Source organism: Anas platyrhynchos, chromosome 2 (genome assembly GCF_047663525.1).
Source record: "Anas platyrhynchos isolate ZD024472 breed Pekin duck chromosome 2, IASCAAS_PekinDuck_T2T, whole genome shotgun sequence".
NCBI lineage: Eukaryota > Metazoa > Chordata > Aves > Anseriformes > Anatidae > Anas > Anas platyrhynchos.
In genome coordinates this window covers 117,428,991-117,453,742 of record NC_092588.1, presented here as the reverse complement: position 1 = coordinate 117,453,742, position 24,752 = coordinate 117,428,991, and the positions used below count along the sequence as shown (strand labels likewise).

General features: G+C 39.3%; 1 protein-coding gene across 17 annotated transcripts in view; it reads left to right on the top strand.

Annotated features, from left to right (window-relative positions):
• Positions 1-24,752, top strand: part of RBMS3 (RNA binding motif single stranded interacting protein 3) — a 695,185-nt gene that overhangs the window by 533,347 nt on the left and 137,086 nt on the right. For all 17 annotated transcript variants that reach the window (XM_038175453.2, XM_038175454.2, XM_038175452.2 and 14 more), the window contains 2 exons: positions 8,114-8,271; positions 17,883-17,962. In XM_038175453.2, the coding sequence (XP_038031381.1) occupies positions 8,114-8,271; positions 17,883-17,962 (238 nt within the window). The remainder of the gene's footprint in view (positions 1-8,113; positions 8,272-17,882; positions 17,963-24,752) is intronic.

Below are 24,752 nucleotides of genomic sequence, written 5' to 3'. Positions count from 1 at the left end.
GTGGAATTAGGGTGACTTTCTTTTAACTCTCACACCACTAGCCCATATTCATCCTATCTAACTGTGGTAACTAAATTAGGAGCCTTCTGTCATGCTTGGATAGGTCAGTGAAGAGAGAACTTCTCCAAGTGTTGCTTGCAGATTTTAGGTGTTAGATCTGTAGTTAGACACTTGAATTATAAATTCAGTAGTAAATTCTCTGTTTGAAAGTCAGACATCTTTCACATATATGCAAAAGTATGCTACAAACACTCTAAGGAATAAATGGGAGAAAAATAAAAACTGGAAAAAATATTATCTTTAAATTCTTTTATTTTGGTGTATAAATCCAGGCGAATGCATATCAAATCAACTTTCAAGAGAATGTCTATTTCAGACGTTCTGGAAAGTTCTCATGAGCTGCAGTACTAAAAAAAGTAAATGTTAAATAATAAAACAATATGAAGGGAGATTGAATGTGAATCTATTGAGAGAGAATGTTTCATTTAAGCCCAGTGGCTTGCACAGAATCCAGTCTAGAAATAATGTAATAAATTGACGATGAGACTGATGCTACAATACAACTAGTTTTCAAAGTACTGAGCAAACACTGGAAAAATTTTGGAATGGCATATAAATGTTTCCATATAAATGATCTGGTTTCATATAAATGGTTCCACATAAATGACTTTTTTCCGTAAAGAGTGTAACTATTTTTATGTTAAGTTAAACCCACATCTTTAAAGGAGAGAAGTGACACATATCACCTGAAGATCTGGGCACTGGCCATTATGCAGAGATGAACTAATGTGGGGGAAATACTAATTGGGTGTGATTTGAACTTGGGTCTAAAATGTTCAGAAAGACGTGACCATGCTTCTAAAATGAGCTGTAATATTGATCTGCATCAATATTAATATGATGAAGTCTCAATTTATTAAAGACCAGAAAAAGCATATGATCTGTTAATATAAATATTGAGTGCCTCTTTAAAAAGAGGCCTTCAGAATCTCTCACAGATCCACATACAAAGTTATATTCATATGTGTTCCCAGAATAATTTTGGAAGATAGAAAAGGAACGGTTTGAACTAATAATCTGTGCTTAAATTCCTAGAGCAAGCTGCTCCAAGTAACTTAGGTTGAATAAAAAGAATTGGTATATGGGGTTCCTGAATAACCCAAACAGACTTAGTTACCAGTCCTACTGAGATTACAGAAGGTTTCAATTCCTTTGGGGGAAAAATAACATAGCCAAAACCTGCCAGCCCCTCCCTATGTGTCTTTAAAGAATGCATTACTAAATGTCCTACGTAAAGAAGGCTCAGCCTCTTCTTGCACCAGCAGAAACTGTTCTTTCAGCTTTTCATGCAGTGCTTCCAAAGATTATCTCAAGATGGGAGGGAAAATCCCATCTGAGCATTGTCCTTTCTTTCAGGAGTGGCTGGGAGGGTCCAGCAAAGCAAACTGCAACTTTGAGTTGCAGCACGCCCTCCGCTGGGTTTTATACATTTCAAATGATGTTCGTGTAGAGTGTTTCAAAGCCTCTGCATTATAAACTTCTTCTGCCTCCTTGGCACGGACCTTGGGAGCTGAGTGACTGACTCAGTTCTTGCTAAAAGGCAGTGACAAAGTTTCTGGCTGTTTCCCCAGTACAACAGCTCCTGACTGCTGAATTCCAGAGCCTTACAGCAAGACGCCTGCTGCTGAATGCTGGAAATGCTCTGATGCTGGGACTGAGTCAAAACCTTGGTTTTAACCTTCTGTTGGATTGCAGTATTCACACTTTTAAACCTTTCTAGATGTGTTTTTGGCTAGTTTTGGAGTGTCCATCATGCACACCCCCAGCCAGAATGGCTTAATGACATGGGCTTGCAGTTAGTGTCCCTGAAGCTAACATGACAGAGCAGCTGCGGTATTTGGGCTATGAAGATGGGGAAACAGGCTGGGGTGGGAGCAAAAGGATCTGCAAAGAGCCCTGCGGCTGTCTGGAGAGGAGCTTTAATTGGGTTCATTTCCTTTTTTTCTTCCTTGGCAACCCATTTTGTGGCACTCTGTACGCATGCAGACTGGCACACGCCAGGACCCAGAAAGAGCTCAGTCTGCACTGCGAGTCTAAATCTGGCTTTCAGAGTGTTGGGGCCACTGGGATGAATTCACCTCCATTTCTGTGGGGCTGTAGTGCACGTGCAAGCTGTGCTTTGGAGGTATCACCCTTCCTGGACTGTCAAGCATAAGATCTAAATCTGCAGGGGGTCATGTCATTAATTTAGAGGAATTTTTGCAAAGCAAAGTCAAAATATGATGCTTTGATCATACCAAAATGCTTCATTTTGATGGTTCCATTTTTATTTATTTCATAATGATGATGTATACATTATGTTTGAAATTATACTAATTATACTAATACTGGTTGTACTACTATGATGTTAGAACTTCAGATCAAATAAAATAAAATGCATAAAATGAAATGAATAAAATATAATGATATTGAAAATAAATGCCCAACTGACTCAAACTAAAACAGGAATCTTAAGTTTCACTTGAGGAAAAAAAAAAAAAAAAAGTTTTTCACCTAAACTGGAAGAAAAAATAAACAAAAATGTTCCAATATTGAAATTTTGCACAGCCTGGAAAAGAGAAGACTAAGGGGAGACCTCATCAATATGCATAAGAATCTGAGTGAGGTTGTTGAGAGTATGGAGCCAGTTGTGCCCAGTGAGAAGACAATACAATGGGCACAAACTGAAGCACAGGAAGTTCTGGCTGAGTATGAGAGGACACTTTACTATGAGAGCAACAGAGCACAGGAACAGTTTGCCCAGAGAGGTTGTGGAGTCTCCTTCTCTGGAGAGATTCAAAACCCACCTGGATGCTATCCTGCACAATGTGCTCTAGGTGATCCTGCTCAGCAGGTGGGTTGGACAAGATGATCTTCAGAGGTCCCTTCCAACCTTGTCCATTACATGATCTGGGGAAAAATGAAACTCAGTGAGGACAGCTGAGAGGAGGCTTTTGACTGTACCTTGAGACTGCGCTTGCACATTTACATGCCTTGAGAATGATGCTCTTGTAGCTGGCACATGCAGCAGTCTCCAGAGCCCCCTTCCCTACCCCCACCTTCAAAAAGCAGCAGCTTGGCTTGGCTTTGCACCCATTAATTAGTGGTGTTTAGTGCACGGGGTCTGGGAAAAGGAGAGGAGCTGTGCTGCTGCCTCCTCCAAGCCCCCTTCTCACCTGGGGGTTATTGTGTGCCTTGGCAGGACATGGCGGGATTGTCTGGTGTGTTATTCCCTTCTGGTGTCCCCAGTGTGGTAGGACAGGGACCACATGGCATAGGGGGCTCTGCAGCACTTTGCTGATTGCCTTGCTGCGGTGAATGTGGGGTGTCCAAACTTGCTGTACATGTGTGGGGGTGGTGTTTGGCTTTCTGCTGCTTGACCCGTTCTACTCCGATCTGGAATATGGGAGGCATAAGGGGAAAATGTAGTTCTGAAGGGATGGTGAGCTTCCCATGAATGACTTTAAGCTCTTTCTCTTGAAAGTATGGGCTGATATTGATGGCTGGCCAGCTTGGGGTTGGACATGAGAATAAATGGGATTTTAGCATCTCAAGGTGGAAAAGCAGTATTTTTTAATGTTTGGTGACAAGCCCCAGGAAGAATTAAATGAAAGAGGGAGAGTTTTGGCACGCTGTGTGGGTCCAGACACCACAGTCCCCACCAGTCCTGCAGCTTTGGGATGTGAACCTTTCCTGAAGACAGTAACTTGACTGTAAACTAGCTTGGATGATGAAAGGTGAGCAATTTGCAGGATGCTTACATGTATTTTTCTGGTTAGGCTCATCTGGTCTGCAAACAGGCACATTTGAACAGTAAAACACCTGCCTTTTAAAGTGAGAAGCTTCGCAGCCAAACTGGGGGTGGGAAGTGTGTATGGCACATCAGAGCTTGGGAAGCTGGGATGTAAAGGTTCAGGTGAAACGAGCACCTCTGAGCTGCAGAGGAAAAAATAGTGAGGAGCCCTTGTGCTAGAAACAACACAGCCCCATGTGGGGAGTGGGGCCAAGGCTAAGAAATGTGCCTTGTGAGGAGGGTACGTGGCTGTGGGGTCTTGTGCGAGGCACTGCTGGTTTCCCATGTGGTGGCAGGGGCACGCCGCTCTGTATAGCTCCTGTAATACGTGCTCACCTCCAAGCATAACACGCTTCACAAAGCTTCATCGCTTGGGGAAGGCTTTTTATCTTGTTTTACTTTGTGGTGTGAGATATGGCTTCTTTGGGGTTATATTTCTCTTTAAAGGAAAGGGGTATTTCTCTAAATGTTATATTTGTATAGTAAGGAAAAATAACATGGATTTTTTTTCCCCTTTCTTTGAAAACACTGCTGCATTGTGGAGGTAGCGTGAGTGGCCTCATCTGTCTCTCTCTCTGCTTGCAGCCCTTGTTTATCACATTGATAAAAGATAGGATTGGTAAATCCTTGTGAGAGAGTGATGTGGCCTGCTAGTCTTTCATTCTTCCTCAGAGCGTAGCTAAACTTTCCATGGATATTTAAAACAACAGCATTTAATCTCTAACACAGTTAAAAGGCTTATGTGTTCTTACTCCAGAAGTGAGACACATTGGCGGCAGCTCTTATTTATTTTATTTGTTTGCCACAGCTTGAAAACTGAGTAGTCAAAAGTTCTCATTTTAATATTCTGCTGGAATGAATTGCTTCAGTGAAAGCAAAGGATGTTGTGCAGTTACTGAGGCATAACGCGGCTCTTTCCATCTTAGTCTGTCCTTTTGGCTGTGGGGATCTCATCTGCATAATACTGCTAGATTTTTTTTTCCCTTAATATTGACAAGGGATGTCAGTCCCTGAGCACCAATTGGTTGATTAATCAAAGTCTGTAACCAGTCAACGGGTAGAGGTTTGCATAATATTAATTGCCTCTATTGCTCAAATTGCCTGAGCTCCTCCTGCTGGCTGCAGGCCTGGCAGGGCCCCACCAAGTCTATGGGGAGTGCACTAGGCCGCGCTGGTGCGAGCCTACAGGAGGCAGGGGAGACAGAGGGACAACAGGCTGGGGCTACTCTTTGTTCTAATTCGAGTTAATTGCAGCTAATGCTTTGTAGGCTTTGGCATGGTGGAAAGAAAAATTAAAAGTCAGCCCACGCTTGTGCTGCATCCCCAGTGCTCCTGTGAGGGAACCCATTTGGGAGTTTCTGATGCTCAGCCATCCTCCAGCTCGAGGTGCAGGCAGAGTGGTGTAAATCAAATGTACAGTGATCATTATTTACTAAAAGTTCCCTGTTTCTCAGTAACTAATCAGTGAATTGCTCAATCGCCGTAGCATAATTCCTTCCTGTGCAACGCGTTGCTGGAGCTGCCAACTTTGGGGCCCTCTTCCCCCAGACCTGCTCCAGTTGCATCAGCCTGTTGATTTCAAGTTACCAGGCATATAGGAAATTCAGGTTCATATTTCTGGGAGCAAGTGGGGAAGAAGGGATGAGCTGAGCCCAAATCTGGAACAGAGGAGGGAGCACTCCCTCAAAAGCTGCCTGGACGTGATCCTGGGCAAGCTGCTCTAGGTGTCCCTGCTTGAGTGGGTTTTGGACCAGATGGCCTCCAGAGGATCCTTCCAACCCCGACCATTCAGTGATTTTGTGATTCTGTGATTTTCAAAGTACTTAGGAACAATGAAAACATTTCCTCATCTCCTATATCTATCTTTCCATGTTTCCCTCTTGTGGCCTGTGCAGGGGGGAAAAAAAAAAAGTTACAGGCAATAAATCTTAAAACAGTTTGTACACAAAAAAGGGGAAAGATGAAGAAAAAAAAAAAAAAGGAAAATGTTTAGTCTTTTTCCTCCCTTCTTTCCCTTCCTTTCCTTCCTTTTCTTCTTCCTCCTTTCCTTCCTTTCCTTCCATTTTTCCCCCCTCCTAAAGCTAAAAAATATAATCAAAATCTCATATTCCTCTTTTCTTGCCTGCTTTCCCCCCAGTACTGTTTACATGATTTCCCTTACATTGTCAATACTGTACCCGTTCCAACCCCTCACTAATATCTTTTGGTTATTGGAGAGGAACTAGGTTTCTGATCTGCATGAACGTAAATTGAAGTGAAAAAGAAAGGAGGATGACTGCAGGGAGAGAGGATTGGAAAGGGAAAGAATGTTTTTCTTTGGGGATTTTGGTGTTGTAACTTCTCAATCAGCAGTAAGTTTGCCGTCTGTGTGTGTGGTTTTCCTGTCCTCTGCACCTTACTATAAGGCATGGTAATAATTGGGTATATTTTTACAGACAGCAGCTTGACAATGTGCCTACATTGCCTACATTTATTTCTGTTTTGTAAAGTAGCAGTGAATTCAACCTGCATGGTAATGGGTAGTTTCCAGGGGTAATGGGTCTGGAGATGCAAAGGTAGGATACAATGGGCATTAAGCAGTATGTCCAAAGGCAAGTAGTTGCAGTTCTTAGGTCAGAATCCAAATTATGCAGTAGAAAAGCATTACATGCCTCCTGATTTTGGAGCTTTTCTTCTCATCCAAAAGGGCTAAAATATCCCTTGAGCCTGGCATAGGTGAAGCTGAAAACTTTATTTGGCTTCTGATTCTAGTATTTTGCTAAGCTGGACTTTGTTTAGTCGTCCATGTCCCTGTAAAGGATGGGGTTGTGAATCACAGCTTGAAACTCGGATTTCTGCTTTGCTTTTCAAAGCTTTGAATGTGTAAGGCAGAGATAGAGCAGACATCTTGGTTCTGTGCTGTCTTCATACATCTTCCAAAAATGGGACCTGCGATTCGTTGTGTTTGACAAGACACGTCTGCGCTGATTTTAATGGGACGTAATTTGAAACCAGTTTAGTTAAACTGGGGCAGATGGCTGCAGGACTGTGTGTGATTTGCTCAGCGTAAGGTTGTGGTGCTGCTGCAAGGTTGTTTGTCTGGTTTTAGGACACCCCCTAGCAAAAAAAAAGATAAAGCTATCGTCATATGCATCTCAGTGTTGAACTAGTACAAATTCATTTTGCCCATTAAAACGTGTAAGAAACAAAATCCAAAAATCTGTCTCAGAAGACTTTGTTAGGTAATGTATTATCTGGCTTACTGCATAGCATAGAAATTGCATATCATATTTTTGGTTATTAAGCATTAGAGAAAATTAAGTCATCATGTCTGATCTAAATGAGGCTTGTACTGACAGGTGATCAGATAGTAAGTAAAGCTGCTACCAGTGAATATGGCGCTGGAGCCATGAAAATTTGCAAGGTCTTAGCTAAATTGATTTAGCGTAATCAGGACCTGTTTGTCTGTAGACAAGGTTTTCATTTACTGTTTTAATACACTTATTTTGCATACTGCACCAATGCCTCATTTCTTTTCAGTTGTTCAGTTGGCAAGAACAGAACTGGAGTGTTCTGAAACTGAACCTGAAAGCACAGCCTGAACAACCTGAAAGCACGTTCAAAAATAGAATGCAAAAGCTGTCTTCAAATTTATTTTCTCAATTAGTCATATTGAACACTTTACTTTATAATAATTTAAATTTGATCTGAGAATGAAGATGTGACCTGTGTTATCAGTACCTTTAGCTTGAACTGCAGAACTCCCTGCTCCCAGTTAGGTCTTCTTGCATATTACCTACCGAGACATTTTTGATGGGGGAAAAAAGAAGGAAAAAATACTGGGGAAAATGTTCTGCGTTTTCAACCAACCTTACTCATGATGAACAGGTTGAATGGGAAGTCTGCAGGCTGGGAAGCACATCTGCTGAAAACATGTGTTGAATTTTATTTCTTTATTTATGTTAACAGTGAGCACATTTGTGGAAATCATGTTTTCTTCACAATCTGTTTGTTAAATTAGGACACAAACCCAAGAACACTTGTGCATGAGAGTAATTTTCTATAAATGAGTAGTGTCACTGAGTTCAGCAAGAGCAGTCACGCAAAAAGTTAAGCACATGCATGAGAGTTTGTAGAAATGTTGCAAATATGTTGTCATCATGAACAAATTTCCTATCTTCAATTGTGATGCAGCTATAATTTTTTGGCTTGGTCTCCTTTTGAGAAACCCTCGTTTTATAAGCCATAAACTATTTCATTTTGCTAAGCCTAACTGAGGATATTTCTCTTATTTTGTCACAGCAACAAGAGCAAGATCCCACAAATCTATACATCTCAAATTTACCCGTTTCCATGGATGAACAGGAACTGGAGAATATGCTGAAACCTTTTGGACATGTCATTTCCACCAGAATATTAAGAGATGCTAACGGAGTCAGCAGAGGAGTCGGCTTTGCCAGGTAAAACCCTTACTCTTACTTGATTTATGCATATTTTTTTGACTTTGGTCCTTTGCAAATGCTGTCTACTCTGTAACACTGAAGCCTCATAGCTATCGAAAATGCAGAGCAGCACCTTTATCAGATTGTACGTCTGTTCTTTCTACTGAGCTGAGGAATACTGGTGCAGAAGGATGTTCATTTCATTGCTCCAGAAATTAGTTCACTGAATGTATGTATATGGAAATAAAAATAGCTACGAATAGTGAGCTATCCATGCAGTATCAAGCTTGGATAATAATAAATGTCCTACAGCAAAAAGAACACACTTGGTGAGGAAACTGTTTAAATGTCTCGCAAATATTTTGCAACAAGAAAAAGTAAATTTAGCAGTTGGAAGAGCAAGGGGGAGGAACTATAACTGAAAAAACACAGCTTCTTTGAAAGCTGCAAGGAACTCAAACCTATGAGAAGAGGTTAAGAAGAAATATTTGCATATAACAAGCCCTGTCAGAGTAGTTTAGACAAAATGGGCAACATATTATTACCATGTAGCTCGTTGTCAGTACAGAAAGACAAGTTTCCATGTTTACTCTCAGGGAATATTTACATAGATTCTCCACAGCTTGAAACATTCTTAAATCAAACAGTTTTCTTTTGAAAAGCCAAGGAATGGAGAGCTATATATAGAAAGGTATTGAAAAAGCAAATAAGGAGAAGAGAAATCTGTAACTGTGCTGTAAATCAGTCTTCTGCTTCAAAAGAAAGCTCAAAAATAATAATGATAAAAAAAAATCCCAAATAATTGTTTCTACAGAATATTCATACATTGTGCTTTGTAGTGGAGGCAAAATGACTTAGTCATCCTTTGAATTTCTTTGAAATACACCATATCTTGGCATATCATGGCACTCATGTTAGTGTCATAACACCACTGAGTGAAATAGGGTACTGGATGATGAAAAGGCAGCTTGCAAGATAAGTGACATTGTAGTGTTACCTTTGTCCTTGATGTGAAAGATCATCACGCCCAAACAATGTTAAGATAATGCTGTCTGAATTCAAATAGAAAAAGGCAAAACATTTATGCTGAAAGATGACACGCTGTTCTTTATGCATTCTTGCAGATAATAACATGAATTTTTCTAGCTCACTAAATATAGATTGGTATAACTCATGGGTAAACTTGCATTTTAAAAATTGACTTTGTTTGTGAAAATGTATTGAATTATGTCGCGTATTCCAAAAAGCTTTTGTGATCTAACGTAAAGGTTGTGTAAATCACCATGCAAACAACAGAGGGGTAAAAACTTGGCTGCATTGAACTATACCACTGATTTCACATTGACCTGAGGGAGACCAGAATTAATACAGGAATTCATAACCACAGTTGAACACTGACTCTTGTCTTTGCAGAATTACCAGTACAAGCTGTAATTACATGACCACCTGATCTTCTTTTTGTAATAGCGTGCTATTCAGTATCATTTTATTGCATGTCACTCAAAAGAGATGAATTTGTTTAGCTTTGCTTGGAGTCATGAGGATTTCTTTCTAGTGTACCTACGTTGTGAGCAAACACTGATTGGGTATAAGCAGGGTACATCTAGGGGACGGCAGCTGCATTTCAGACCAGTTAAGATTTCAGAAGACTTCTTTTTAAGATTTTCAGCAACCCATGTGGTGATCCTGGCTATTATATTTTCTGACTGGGACCCTTTTATCAGTGTAGCTGCGTCCTTGTGGAAATGCCTCGTGCTGCTCACTTAGCACAGCTCTTAACTGAGCTACAGAAGTGCAGGACAAGAAGTTAGCTTTGCAGACACTAAAACCCAGCAATTTTGGAATTTAATGTTTCACAATTATTAATTAACTACTGTGAAGATTAAAAATCACTTTTTGATTCTGTCTAATTATGTGAATGGTCAATCTCAAAATAAGTATATTCAAAAAGTAATCGGAAGTAAAGGCTTACTGTAGACAACTATTGTCACATTTTTTTCCTAAATGAATATGATTAGGAGTTTCATAATGCTGCAGGTGGCTACTTAATCATTTATAACCTGGATAACTTCAAATGTTCTTGGATCACACTCTTAGATCTTGGATCCGAGAAATGTCTGGTCACATTAAAGTTCATCCTCTTTAAAAGTATGCACATACAAAACTAGCTCTCTTTTTGAAGCTGTTAAATTATTTCCTCTTTTGCACCCCTCAAAAGCAGCTGAACAGATTTTCCTGAAATTTTCCAGAATGTTTCATTGTGGCTTGAACCCAACTTTGTCGAGGTACACCCTGGGGGAGATTTTGGGGAGGAGAGTTACGAGCAAGGGGCCAGAGAAGGGTAGCTTTGGACTCCAACTGTGGCTCCACAGAAATCTATTCAGTTGAAAGGGAATTGCTGTAACCTCTGGACACCCACTTCTGCCTCGCAGCTCGCCCCTGCTTTGTATTTTGGAGCCTGTGCTACCTGGCTCCAGACTGCCAGTGGGAGCTGGCTTTCAGCAGGGTTTGTCTTGCTGCTGGCAGCTGACAGCATGGGTTTCTGCCGACACCGGCAAGCAGAAGCTGGGACTGACACAGCCGGTCACACAGTAGAGAGACAAATAAGGAGGAGGGGCAAGAAAAACTAATGAGCAGGGAATATGGAAAAAGGAGGAGGTGCAGATGAGAAGCTTTGTGTTCAGTCTGTCATAAGATTGCTTGTAGAAAGAGGGAACGATGCGGTGTTACTCTCACACAGGGATTTCATCACAAGACTTAAAACTGTAGGTGTTTCTCTTAAATCCCTGTTGCTGAGAGTCATTCAATGACTCCAGCATCTGATCTTTCATTTAGAAAGTGTAAGTGGATTCCTCAGAGCTTAAAATGAAAGCATAGTCCTTAATCCTCAAAAGAAGCAAAGGAAAAAAAAACTCCAAAGCAACTGGATTTGAAGACTTTTTTTTCTGAGATATAATTTTAAAGCGGCTCTGTCATCTTTTATGATTTCGGTTTTGCAAACTGACCGTTAGCGAAGCTGTTGGTAAGAGTAAAAAGGAGATCCGAGGCTGTAAGTAAGAGAGAAGGTCTTGGAGGAAAGCTGGAGTTACTGGGTTTGAGAATGCACCAAAAGTATGGAGAAAAATACTTAAATTCATCCTGAAGATGTGCTGTCACTACAAAGGTGACTCTGTGTGCCAAAAGACCTGACTTAACAAAGGCCTGTAAAGGGTGAGTGCCAGGTTTTGAGCGGGAGAAAATCTAACACAAAGTGGAGCCAAAGCAGTGGTGATTTTTGCTAAATGAAAGGGGAAATATTTAAAGGGAGATTTCTGCAAATCAGTGGTGACGCTGCTTTGGGGGCAGAGAAGTGTCAGCAGCACCGGGGGATAGGGAACATCCAGGTAGTTTAAGGATGCATTTGTGAAGAAGGGAAATGCTTTGTTCTTTCTTATTCAAGGGTTTAATTGAAGGCGGTTGAAAAGGTGTTATAAAAGGTGCTATAAATTTAACTTGAACAAATCCATCATCTGGGACAGTAGTGCAGGCTCGGATATGATGAGGATCATTCCTACTTTCAGTCAGAAGAATGATCTGTCAAATCCTACATCTTCCCCAGGAAATTGCTTTATAATTGGATATCTCAGATGAAACTGGAAATCCCAAACATGCCCCAAAGACTGTGTGTGATATCTGTATAATATTCCAATGCCTGCAGTGATAAATTTTCATTGAAAAGCCTCCCTGGAAGGGGTTCACAGCAGCACTGCAGAGTGCTGGAAACTTCTGTAGAATGAGAATGTGTCTCCAAAAGCCTCAGATTTCCATCTGGTATTGCAACCCAAATCAAATTTGGTAAACCTAGTGCATCCCTGAGATTATTGCCAGGCTTGAGGCTGCTCTTCCAGGGAGATGCAAATTCCAGAGTGGGACAGGTGAGGCAGAATCCCAGAACAAATATCAGTGGGTAGCCATAACATGAAAATAGGCACGAAGCCCTTAAAGGTGAAGGGGGAGGAACAAAGAAGGTTAGGAGCCATCAGGTAATATGGTTTAGCAAATTTCATTACCTAAGCCCTAGGTACTGTGAAGAGTACTCTTTGGGACACAGAGAAGGGGACAGGGAAACAATGGGATATACCTTGGGGGGGGACTTACTGATACCACTGAATCAATGAAATAAAAATTAGGGTTTAGAGCTCCCAGTAAAATGCCATTCAAGTATTATTTAAGTATCCCCCCTACAGAGATAGCAATATTAATAATACCATATGTACATGTACCACAGTCAACTGAACAGTGGAGCAAGCATTTTATAGGTCCTTTTAAATGCTAAAGTGCAAAGAAAGAATTAGAAACCACTAACTTTTTTATTTTGTTTACTGTCTTGTAACTTAAAACGACCTTGCAAGATTCACCCCCCAAGCGACGTTTTACAACAAAGTCATAAGCCTCTGAAAACAGAAATTTATGATGGAAATGCTGACAGTCAGACAGTCAAGTATTGCACTGCTGGCGGGCACCAGTATAATGCTTAACCTGAGACTACAAAGACAGTAGCATAAATCAGATGGGGTCTAGGTGGAAATGGCTGTGTGTTCATACTATTCTTTTTCCAGTAATGTGAGAAAATTTGTCCAACATAAACGGTCATAAAAGCTGGTTACGATGCCATTCCCACGGAAAGACCCAAGTCAAGAGATTCTCAGTTAGTTGTCCCTATCATCTCAGAGCAAAAGGAAATGTTGAGGAGATACTTATGTCCCTTTGAGAAAGAGCAGGGGGGTCTATAATGGGGCATTTATCCATCTTGTGGTGTTTGGAGTTTAGGTTCTATCCTTGTCTTTTCCCTACCTTGTGCTCTTGGTGGAGCTTCCAGTGGGATGCATTTCTCTGCCTGGACATGTTTTTTATTAAACTTATCTCCTGCTTATCTGCGCTTTATATGTCTTAAATGTTGTTCCCAAAGACTAAATTTGACTCAGCAACTGAAAGGGAGTGACAGAAAATGGGAAACAAGGATTTGAGCCCTCATGGGGTCATTAATTCTATATATAGCATTTTCACGTGGATTTCAGTAGAAATGGATTGGTTCCAGTTTCCACTCAAGCAAAATGAAAGAGCCAAGCCTTTAATTTGTGTATTCTTTTCCTCAAAGGAAGCTGCGCGTCTTCCAGGATTTTTTTTTCAGGATAAAATAGGTGTCATTTAGTTACATCAGATTTCTTCTGAAATAAGCAGGTTTCTCTGTGAAGTGGAAGCACCATAGCTCTGTGCGGGGAAACTGGTTCAGGCAGCTCAGAGAGGTCCCCTGGGCACAACAAATGCTACGGGATGGCCCAAACCCTCAGAGATGGTAACATGTCCTCACTGGGGTGCTTTCTGCAGATCTCGTATATACATCCGTGATAGCAGACAACCTCCCGTCGTTCATGCAAACAGGAATGAACGTGAAAAATGCACAAGCAAGACACGCTTGGAAAAGACATTATTTATGAGCAATGAGGACATCTTGTCAAAATGATTATCTTTTCCTACACTGTAACTGACAAGGGGAACATTATTTTTCATCACAAAACAGTTTTAAACCCCAAAGTGCAAGCATCTAGAAGCAATCGCTTACCGGTAAGCGATAAGCTGGGGACATAAGACACCTGAATCAGTTACAGGGGAAAAGAAAATCTCAGGTTGTGGCCATATCAGACTTTTAGGATGCGTGGAATTAAATCAGCAAAAGAAATTCAAGAAGTTATTGAACACAGCACCGTAGAAGAATGACAAGTGTGCTATGAGGAGGACTGGGTGCTAAGAAGCCTCATACTAATCAAAGCTATTTTGTAACTTTAGACTGTTAAGACCATATAATTTTCTCAGAGCTCTTTTATATCACAGATGGTTGATGTAGTCCTGGTTACCTAATGTTGAGATAATACTTGTCTTTTACTAAAATACAACTTTCAGAAGCGATTTGAAGATAAAGATGAAAAAAAAAAAAAGCCACCTCTTTTTTAAGTATGTATGCCAGTGGGTCATCTTCCCTATAGTTAAATATTTCTGCCTGTTTTCTCTTCTACATTTATCTGATTCTTGTCGCAACTTTCTCAACCAGATTAAAGAACTACTTAGTACCCACAAAGATACTTACACACCTCTGTCAGACTGCCCCTCTAGTCATTTATTTATTTTTTTAATAGTTTAAAGAAATTGAGCTCTCCACTGTGTATTCTAGCTGTGGCCTCAGTTCTTCAGACTTCACTGCAAAATACTGGAACTACCTTCCTACTATCATCTTTGCAAAATGCCTTAAAGAGTAGAGAAGCATTATTCCTGATTTTATTAATAAAATAATAATATTTGTATGTTGATCATAACCTAAGTGTGGTAGTAATAATCTTTAATCTTTAAATGTTTGCTTGCAATATAAAAAATACAGGCCTGTTTCTCGTTTACATTATTATTATTATTAAGCAAAGAGACTATAGGGTATATGTAAACCAAACCCACATTTTACTACTAACTGGTAATTACATGGTACTGAATGTTTCACATATAATAATTATGTAATCATCATGTTATTCTTTGTGTATAAATTTTATTATGTTGTTTCTTGACACTGCCTCAGTCTTTGTAATATACATGTATAAGAGCTTAATTTTTAAAATTTTTCCTTTTTTTTTTTTTTTTTTTCTCCCCATGGTGAAGGTTACCTAGTACTTACAACACATAATAACTACTTTGGAACCACTAGAGTCTGTGTAGAGAATAATATACATTTTAAAAATTATCTTTAAAAGTATTTAACAGCAAGAGGTGAACCTCAGATGTTTCTGTTTATATTTGCCTAACATTAATCATATTTTTTTTGTCATTGCTGTCTTACTAGTCTTACTGAATCATCATAAATTTTGTAACCTATGTCTTGAAAAATGATAATAACAGTCTTCAGATTTTTTAAATGAACTCCGTTTCCAGTGGGATGAAATGTAGTCAGTCTAGTTACTTTTAGTTTCGTGTATAGACACAACTGGAAATAAATTTTCACATTTATCTTATTTTTGGGGGGGTTGGTAGTTATCATTACATTTAAAATATCAGAAAAATCTTGCCTATGGCTTTGATTTTTTTTTTCTGCAGTGCATTTCTAGCCTCAAAATAGTGCTCAGATATATTGTATCTCCAAGGTGTATCTGAATATGAATTATTATCTAAGATTCTCTTTGGATCAACACCAAAAGCATACTGTTGAAGAGTTTGAAAATAATGCATTGTGAATGATCTGATCAGAAGCAGATTTTTATTACCATGTAAAGCTGACGTCCTCACCTTCCCAGCAGGAGCTGAATAGTTGTACCTTTCAACAGAAATTTTGGAAGCATCTAATATCTTTACCTATCCCCCAGAATGTAATTTGCCACTTTTTGTTCCATCAATTGTGAAATAATAATAAAAAAAAAATCACTGAAAAATGGATTGAAGAGTGCTCTTCCCCCGAGTTTACCTGTGTTCTGCTGACATTAGAAAACCCATCCCCTGGAGCCTAGCTTTTAACATGTTGTATTGCTGTTAGCGTTCTTAAATAGCAGGCTCAGCCATTCAACAATTTGAAATGTTTCTGTCTCAGACAACGTGAATAAACTCATGAGAAAAACATATTTTGTCCGGTGCAGCCGGAGGGGAGGTCTACCCCAGTGGACCCACTGCAGAAGGAAGGCACACGGGGACTCAGGTGGCAGAGACAGGGGACGGATGCAGTTGTTACTCAGCAACGCATCTGAAGGAAGCACGTATCGACGGCTTTGTGTGCTGTGCTGCCTTTTCAAACTGAGTCGGTAATGCTAGTGTCGGTTTCAAGTGAAGCGTGTGCCAGATTACAGATAGCTAGCAATGGTATTTGAGAGCCGTTAATTGTGAAACTTGAGAAGAAAATGTGCGCCTTCTTTTTCAGGCTGCTTTTCGAGTGATGGCCTTTTTATCCCAGAACACTGTGGGTTTCGCTTTTATTCTCTTCCCACATAAAATGCACAAAGTGCACTGAGTCTCTTTCACTTGGCAGCTTATATATTGCATTCTTCGCAGGGACTGCTTTGGCTTGTTAAAATGTGCCCCATGTATTAAAATGAAATTGTCACTGCTGTGTGGTGCAACATAACATGGTTTGACACTAAGCGCCTGCAGCTACAGAAAACAGACTTTTATTGCATGTATTCTTCCCGAGACAAGAGTCTCTAAAGGCAGACATTCGCTTAGTTAAATCTGAATGAAGCCAAAGTGAACAATCTAAGTTGCTGTCTGCGCGCCTGTAGAAACAGCCCAGCCCACACGATATGCGGGGAAAACAGGGATAGATCCCAGAAGCGACAATTTTTTATGATTTCAGCTGAAACAAACTGACAGAAGACTTTGGTTGGGGTGTTGATCAGGGTTTTTCAGAGAGGGTGTTGGGGGTAGTGGTCATTTTTGTCTCTCTTACCCTGGCAGACAAACCACTGCTCTGAACTCTCTGTTGAGCCCCTAACCTGTGAGTTAGGCATGTTACTTTTCCCCAAAAGCATGTGATAGGAAGACTGGCAGATAAATTCATTTTTTAAAAAATCTAGATCAGGGAGAAGTAAGAAATATTTGTCAGTGGTATTACTTTGCAGGGAGTACCTGGAGGTAAGAATTAACGCATTGGAGGAATATCGAACCTAGTTTTTAAACATCTTTTTAGTAAGAAAAAAAATAAATAAAACGAGTATTTATTTTTTTTTTAGCTTATAATTTTCTATTTCTCTCTTTCCTCCCTTCAGACGTTTTTATACCCAGTCTGTAGTAGAGCCAGTGAACCACTGTGGCATGCAGTCAGTTTTTGAGACCTGAACAAACTGCGAATTCCCTGATGTGAGATATAGCCATGGTTAGGATTTGACCAGTAACTTTGTGCTCTTTGACTGTTTGCTCAATAATGTACGTACTAGTTCACTGTTAGTGCTCTAATGACTCAATGCTGAAAGTTCTCTTCAGGTCATAAAAGATGAACCGGCCAAGATTACATGCGAATTACCATCTTCAAACAGAATTTGGCTTTTTGTAATAGACATACATACTGCTTATGTTTAGTTTTGCCCTACTGTCCATCTTTGCAGGTTTGTTGTTTTTTTTTTTTTCCAACATTGATATCTCTAATAATTAAATAATAATAATTAATGTTACTTAATCCTCTGGGTTCTTCTCCAAATCCTGTATTTTTTTCATGCCATTTGAAGTTGTTATGGGTGCATGAGGAATCTAGAAACAATTCTAGATTATTATGCTATTCCAGGCAGCAGATGAGAGCATAAAGAACGTCCTTGTTCGGGGAAAAACCCTGGAGCCAGGAGGGAGCTGCTCACTGACACTGCAGCAGCTCGCACACAGCCAGGAACACAGCTGCAGGCTTTGAGGGTGGCAGGTCCTCCTTGCAAGCCACGCTGTACTGTAACGAGCTCAACCAGTTTCTCTGCAGAAGTCAGCAAGAACAGCTTTGAAGATTTCTCTCAGCATCTGTGCTTGTCCTTTTTTTTTTTTTTCTTCTTCTTTATTCCTTTTTGTTTTTGCTGACTGAGCACTTTCGTAACAGTTTAGTAACACATATTGCCTCTACCCTCATCCCACCCTCTTCTCTTTTCCAGAATGGAGTCTACAGAAAAATGTGAAGTAGTAATTCAACATTTTAATGGCAAATATCTGAAAACCCCACCTGGTCTACCAGGTAAGTGTAGCCATCGTTATGATATTTAAAATTTACCGAAGAGTTTAGAATACAGAAATGCTGGAATGTGTGTTGAGAGGGACTCACATCACTGGTTGCTGAGAGGGCATACAGTTTGCCTGGTTGAAGCCAATCATTTTTGACCCATAACAATTTCTTCTCTGCCCAATTTTATATTATTCAAACATTTATGTCTGACGGTTGTAAATTTAAGTACACATAAAAATCATATTGTCTTGCTGTTTCTCCCTTTTTTAATGTGTATATTGTGTGTGACTTTTTCCAATTTGAGCAAAGAACACACAGGTAAATGCCAGTGCTTTTCTAACAACCTAGGAATATAACTAGACCAGCAACTGCATTATAGGTTATAAAATGGCCAGAATTTCAGGTTGTAGTAGCTTTCTGTTCTTTACAGTTATTAGTATCAACAGCAGCAGCTTTTAATACTAACTGAGGATATTTCAAATATGAAGTGATTTTATACCATTTGTACTTGCAATGGCTTAATGAAACCCTGCCATTTTCTGATGATATCCATCAAATATGTGTGGTATGTCCCTGCCATGTCAAAAACACAGTCCTAGCCTGTATCTTGTTTTTGAAATCTTCAGCTGTCATGTTTATGGTCATCAGCTGTGCAAAGTTTAGTGATCAGGTGCCTGAATCTTACGGTGTGACAAGACCTCCCTGAAGCCACAGATCTGTGAAGACTTCTCCCTCAAATTGTTTAAAGAGCTACTTGGAGTTCCTAGCATTAAATGAGCTTAAAATCCTTGCACGAACTATGTCCTAAGTAATTCTCTACTTTTTTTTTTTTTTTAATTTTCATTATACTATTTCCTTTTTTGGTTACTTTCATTGAATTCCTTCTTATTCCTCGCCTGGTTCTTTATGCAGAAGATGCACTAAATTCTCTAATTAAAAGAGAGCCATCTGCACAACTACTGTGTACAGTAATTGTATGCTGCAATGTACATATAAATTTTAGTCAAATCACCTTCATGAAAGAGTATAAAACTTTTAGTGCAAGCTGGAAGACTCAATTTTATGGCCCTCTTTTTCAAAAGAAGTCACTGACAGATTTTCTTAATACCAGCTAATGTATGTTATTTGTGCGAACTGCAACAGACTCAGGCTGCATAGAACAAAGAGTAAAGCAGCACAGGTGGAGGAGACCTTAAGCCGTTGGCATGCTTTTTCTGTGTGCATACATTAGGTCACAATAGTAATCTGTTTAATATCATAGCAACACCCAATGGAAAGAGTGTGAATAGCAAGGATTTGGGAAGAGCAGTTTCATCATTAGAATCCTGCATGCTCCATGGTCACATTCCCAGTTGTGTTAGAGAGGACAGATACCGTGAGCCAGAAATAAAGCAGAATATTTTTACAGTGCCAGAAACAAAAAGAACTACATGATAAAGAGTGAAAGCTAGAAGTTGAAAGCGATTATTTTATTTTATTTTACTTTATTATATTTTATATTATTTTTACTTTTTTTTAAATGATCTTTCAGTCAGGAATATGCTGGGTGTTCAACAAAAGTGATGTGGGACATCAAAATAGGAGTCTTGATAAGACAGAGTACTTATTCACGTTCCAAGAGATACAGTGAAATTTGATTTTAATGGTTATAAGTTTCTCTGATATGTTTTTCTCTTGATTGCTGTGCTCACACGGTATTTAGTTGCAAGGATGACCTGGGAAGTGACTATTTTAAGTGTTCATTTACCTGAGTGCCATTTAGATGCAGGTAAAGTATAATGCAGCATGGGGCAAACCAGTAACTGAGCTCACTCAGCTGTGCACTAGATATCTATCCCTTTTTGTCCTCAGTTTTTGGAGGACAGATTTTGTAGCTCCAAACACAGAAAATTACAAATCGTCATAGTGTATTGGTCCACATAAAAGATAATATTTGCACCTCGTTATTAGATTAAGGCACTCTTCAGATCTATATTTAAAAGATTTCTCATATTCATTTACCTTCTTCTTCAGAAGCCAGAGAATGAACATGATCACTTGAGTAGTTGGGTCGATTGAAGTGATACTGGCCACTCATATTATTTACCTTTGACCACTGCAAAAAGCAGTCAGTTCAATTTTCTTCTTCTTAATGTAGTTTCCCATAGAGCTTCTGTTTAGTTTATACTTCTGTATTATGCACCTGTATTTAAACATTTCAGCAAAGCATCTTGCTTTATCCCCCTCCTGGCAGTTGCTTATCTTCCAGCATGGAAAAGGAAAGAGAATCGAGTCTCCTGGAAAATCACACTCAGAGTCTGAAAATTATCCTCCCAGCATCTCAATAATTGGCATAGAAAGAAAATCATCTTTAGTTATTGCCGTGACCTCTTTATGGATTTCAGTTAAAAAATGAGGAACCAGAGAACATTAGTAGAAGTATGCAATGCAATCTGTTATTAACCTCTACTGCTCAAGACATGATCTTACTGTGAGAGAAAACTAATCAATCCTTTTAGGGTTAAATTGAATTGATTGTGGATATTCAGATGGATTTCTTTCAGGCCTACCACTGAAATGCAAGTGTCTTAATTTTTTGTCCACATACCTCGCCTAAGCTCTCACATTTTGGTTCAGGCTTGCTGTCTCGTAACAGGTTGGATGAGGCCCATAAGAAAAGAAATTGACCTGGCTGCAGGCCGTTTGTGTTACTCTGCTCCCTGAGGCAGTGGGGTTATGGAGCAGACAAACCGTTTTGGCAGCATTCCCCAGTTGAGTTCCCTGAGATGTGATGCTGGTGAGACAGTGGGATATATATTTGTGTGCGCATTTACTGTAGGGTAAAATGTTCATATGTCGTGGGGTGGTTGTGCCTGGTTGTCAAGTCACAATCAAAAAAAGACTGGAATAACCTTCATGTGATGCTGAGCAGCCTGTCAGAAAGACTGGGCACCACAGCAGCTCTGCCTTTCACAATGAAAAACCTGTGGGCCTGTATTATATCCTCTTGCAGGTCTATGTCAGACATTTGTTTTGAATACCAAGTACTTTCTCAACTACTGTTTCCTTCCAACTAAATGTAAATTTATTGGTTGGTTTGTTTGTTTGCTTGCTTTTTCACTCTCCAGAGGAGAGTAACTGTTACGTATGTGAGCATTTGAGCAGAGCCAGGAGTCACACATCTTTGCTGGCCTTGACTAATAATACATCAGGAAAGAGTAAAACTGTGTTGCTTCTGCAAGAAAAGGAGGACACACAGGGCACTCTGAGGGCTCTGTATTCTGTCCCTGCATGAGACAAAACGGTATAATTCCTTGTTGACTTTCTAACTTCAGCTACCGTCTGTTGTCTGTTTTGTATGGCAAAAACTGTACAGCCGAGCAGTTGCAGCTCCAGGCTGCTCTGCTTCAAGACAGTGACAGTGCAAGGGTTATTTTCTGGCACTCTAAACGGTTTACTAGTCAGATGTGCAATGTCTAGGTAAACTGAGCAGTATTACATCCGTATTAGTGAATTATTCTCACTAAGGGTGCTTCTCTGTTCAACTGCTTGGCTTCGCTCCATTCCGAAGGGAATTGCTACACTGTCCTGCTTGCTCAACTAATAGGCATTTCATGATGTTCAGTCTTAGATATACAGCGCAAGCTAATTGGTTGTCCCATAAATAATTAGTTAATATCTTTCCATTACTCCCAGACAGAGAAAGAGCATTTGTCTTGAGAAATCTGCAAAACATCAGCACTCAGCAGATTCCATGTGAAATTCATAAATAGTCTGAGTAGCTTTGGTTGATATATATCTTTTTTTCTGTTTGTTTTTTCTTTTCTTCTTTATTAGCAGAGCTTCTCTGAGGTAAATTGACCAGGGCCTACTAGGCCTCTTTTTTTTTTCTTCTTTTTTTTTTCTTTATTTTTTTTTTTTTAATAGAGAGTAGAGCCCCACTTGAAACTAATTGTTTAGGCCCTTTATTGCCCCTCTGAAAGAGAAGTCAGCAGATGAATACATCAGACTATAGCACTCTACATCTTAATCAAAACGCGAAGAACACTATTAATGATGAAGGTAGCTTGCCCTTGGCCTTCCAATGCTGCATCTCTTTTTGTTGGTGAATAGGAGAACTTTGATATGAAAACTTGCTAATCTATCATATTTTTCAATGACTGAATTGAAGTAAAAATGCCTGTTTTTTTCATCAGTAACAACCTAATTTCTACTTGGATGGGCAAGCGTTGAGTACAGATTCCTCATAGAGTTTTTGAACTGTTCAGCTCCCAGTATACCTGGATGTCTTAAAAAAAAAATAAAAAATAAAAAATCTCTTTTTGAATAAATTCAATGGCTTAACAAGTTCTTACTTCCCTCTCTGGAATTTCACAGGAACATGCATCAGTTGTGGTAATTATCCTCTGCTGATACATCCATTATGCTCCCTCACAGCATTTTCTAGTAATTATAGTACTTCCTAAATTTCATTTGCTTTGTAAATACTTTTGATTGTCAGAGGCCATTTGGCCAATTCCTATCTCAGCGAAAATTTCAAGGAAGTGAGACACATGAATACAGTGTATACTCAAGAATATTCCTCTTTCAGAGTGGTTCTGTGTGGCTTTTACTACTACTTTTTCTGCTAGGTTATAAATACGGGATAAACAGAAAGAGGTGGGAAGTGTTATATGTATCTTTATATATATATTCATGTAGGTTAAGAACCCTACTAGTAAAAAGTGACTGTGGCATTATGGGACTATTACTAGAGCAGCAATTCTTAAATAGAAAGAATTTATTTTCAACAATACAGATGTATTTGCAAATACCTCAGGTAGCAAGATCTTTCTGTAAATAATGATCATTATTGGTCATGCATTTTTCTCTTCAGTAGGGCCAAAGCACTACATTTCTGTGGACTTGTTTCACCAGAAGGAAGAGGTATTTTCTACCTCTCTCATTAGTTTCAGTATTTCTCTAGGGTCATCTCCTGGATTCTCTAAAGTCAAAGAGTAAATTCAAATGTTTAATCTTTGCCTCAGAGAGGCAGACTTAGAACATGGAGTTACATATTTAAGAGCAATGTATTTTCTAGGAGATCATGACCAAGAGTAAATACTAGAACTAAGAACTAAAAATAATCCAGTTGAGGGTTAATTGTGCAATGGATAAAAGCAAAATTTTAAGCTATTTGTCTTCTTATTGGGTGAACAAATGATATATTGTTTGTCATTATTGACACTGTAATTTTTTTTTTTTTTTTGAATGAATGAACTTAAAATGTGTTATTTGATAACTTCTTAGCCCTTTTATCTTAATTTGCTTCTTTAACTTTTTGGTCATTTATGTCTCTTGATTTATATGAATAACCACTGAAAAACTATTCTAAAATTGTTTTACGGGGGACTTTTCATCACTTTATCAAGGTAAGTAATGCATTACCATAAATATCCGTGTCTTTCTCTCTCTCTCTCTGTGCATATATGGATATGTATTTGACATTTTAGACGTGACAGAACAAGAGACAAAGGTAGAAACTAGATACTGGTTTATAGTTAGCTTAAAACAATTGCGTGCTACAGAGAACTTTGAATAAACTGCATTCTGCCGAGTTTCATACTGGTAATACTCTGTGGAGCTGGTTTAAAAAGAGGATTATCTACATTGTTATCCTCAGAAAAGATCTGTGTTCAGAAAAATAAAATTTATTTCCCTCATTTGTATCTTCATTTCCTTTAACATATATGATATTAATGTTATCTGGATCCGTTACATTATCTACCTTCTAAGAATTCAGTTTTATAAATATTTTCATTGTTATCTGCTGAGTTCAATAAATAAATCCTTCCCTACTATATCAGAAATATGATCCTTGTAAAGACTTCTGTAAAATAACTGTTAAACAAATTTTCTGTTTCTTTATCCTGTCTCCAATTCCTGGCTGTCATTTTTTATGGAATCGCTGTTATCTTTCCCTTTCTCTGCTCTGTAAGTGCACGTGCTCAGCTCATTGTTAGCTGAAATCTCTTTTACATCTCAAACCCTATAAACATCCTTTTGATTTCTGTCAGTTGATAATAAATAAACAGTCTTCATCTGTGACTGTTTAAGTCTTTAATAACTTCTGTTATTGTCCTCTCCGAGTCCTGGTGATGACCATGAGATCACTGTAACTCATTCTGCTTTTCAACCCAGGTGCTCCCCATGTCCTCAGCAGTGTGCAGGCAGCAGTCCCCCACTCAGGTATCTATGGGAAACTGCTCGGTGCAGAATGGGCTCTGTGGACCCCTTGCCCAAGTTGTGTTGGATGTTAGGAGGTGCCCGGTGGCATATGGAGAACAGTGTGTTCCTGGGGAAATACAGTTTGATTGCTCAGACGTTGCATAAGAGTTAAAATCACATAGACTTTGTAGGAGATGGTCGTAAAGACGGACTTTCTCCCAAGAAACGATAGGATGGGTGCAGAATTAGTAGAAAATGGAAAACCATCTGTTTAGACAGCACTTCCCTAGTTTGGTCTCTGTGGCTTTGTCCTGTGGCTTGTGCAGGTATGTGTGGTATGGCCAGCCTCACCAGTGCTTCATTTTTTGTTCTCCCATTTAGAGCTGTGACTGTCATGCAATGCCAGCAGAGGCTCTTGGCTTTGCCCTCTCTCTAGAGCTCAGCCAAGTAGGGCTTGTCCTTAATCCCATTTGAATTGACTCTTCAGCCATAGATGTGCAATGTTTTATGACTTCAACTGAAATTGAGTGTTTCTTGAACCATCTCCTTCGTTTCAAAGACAGAATTTAAAAGTCAGTGAATAGTTGTGTTGCTTCATGCCACATTCTTGAGAATT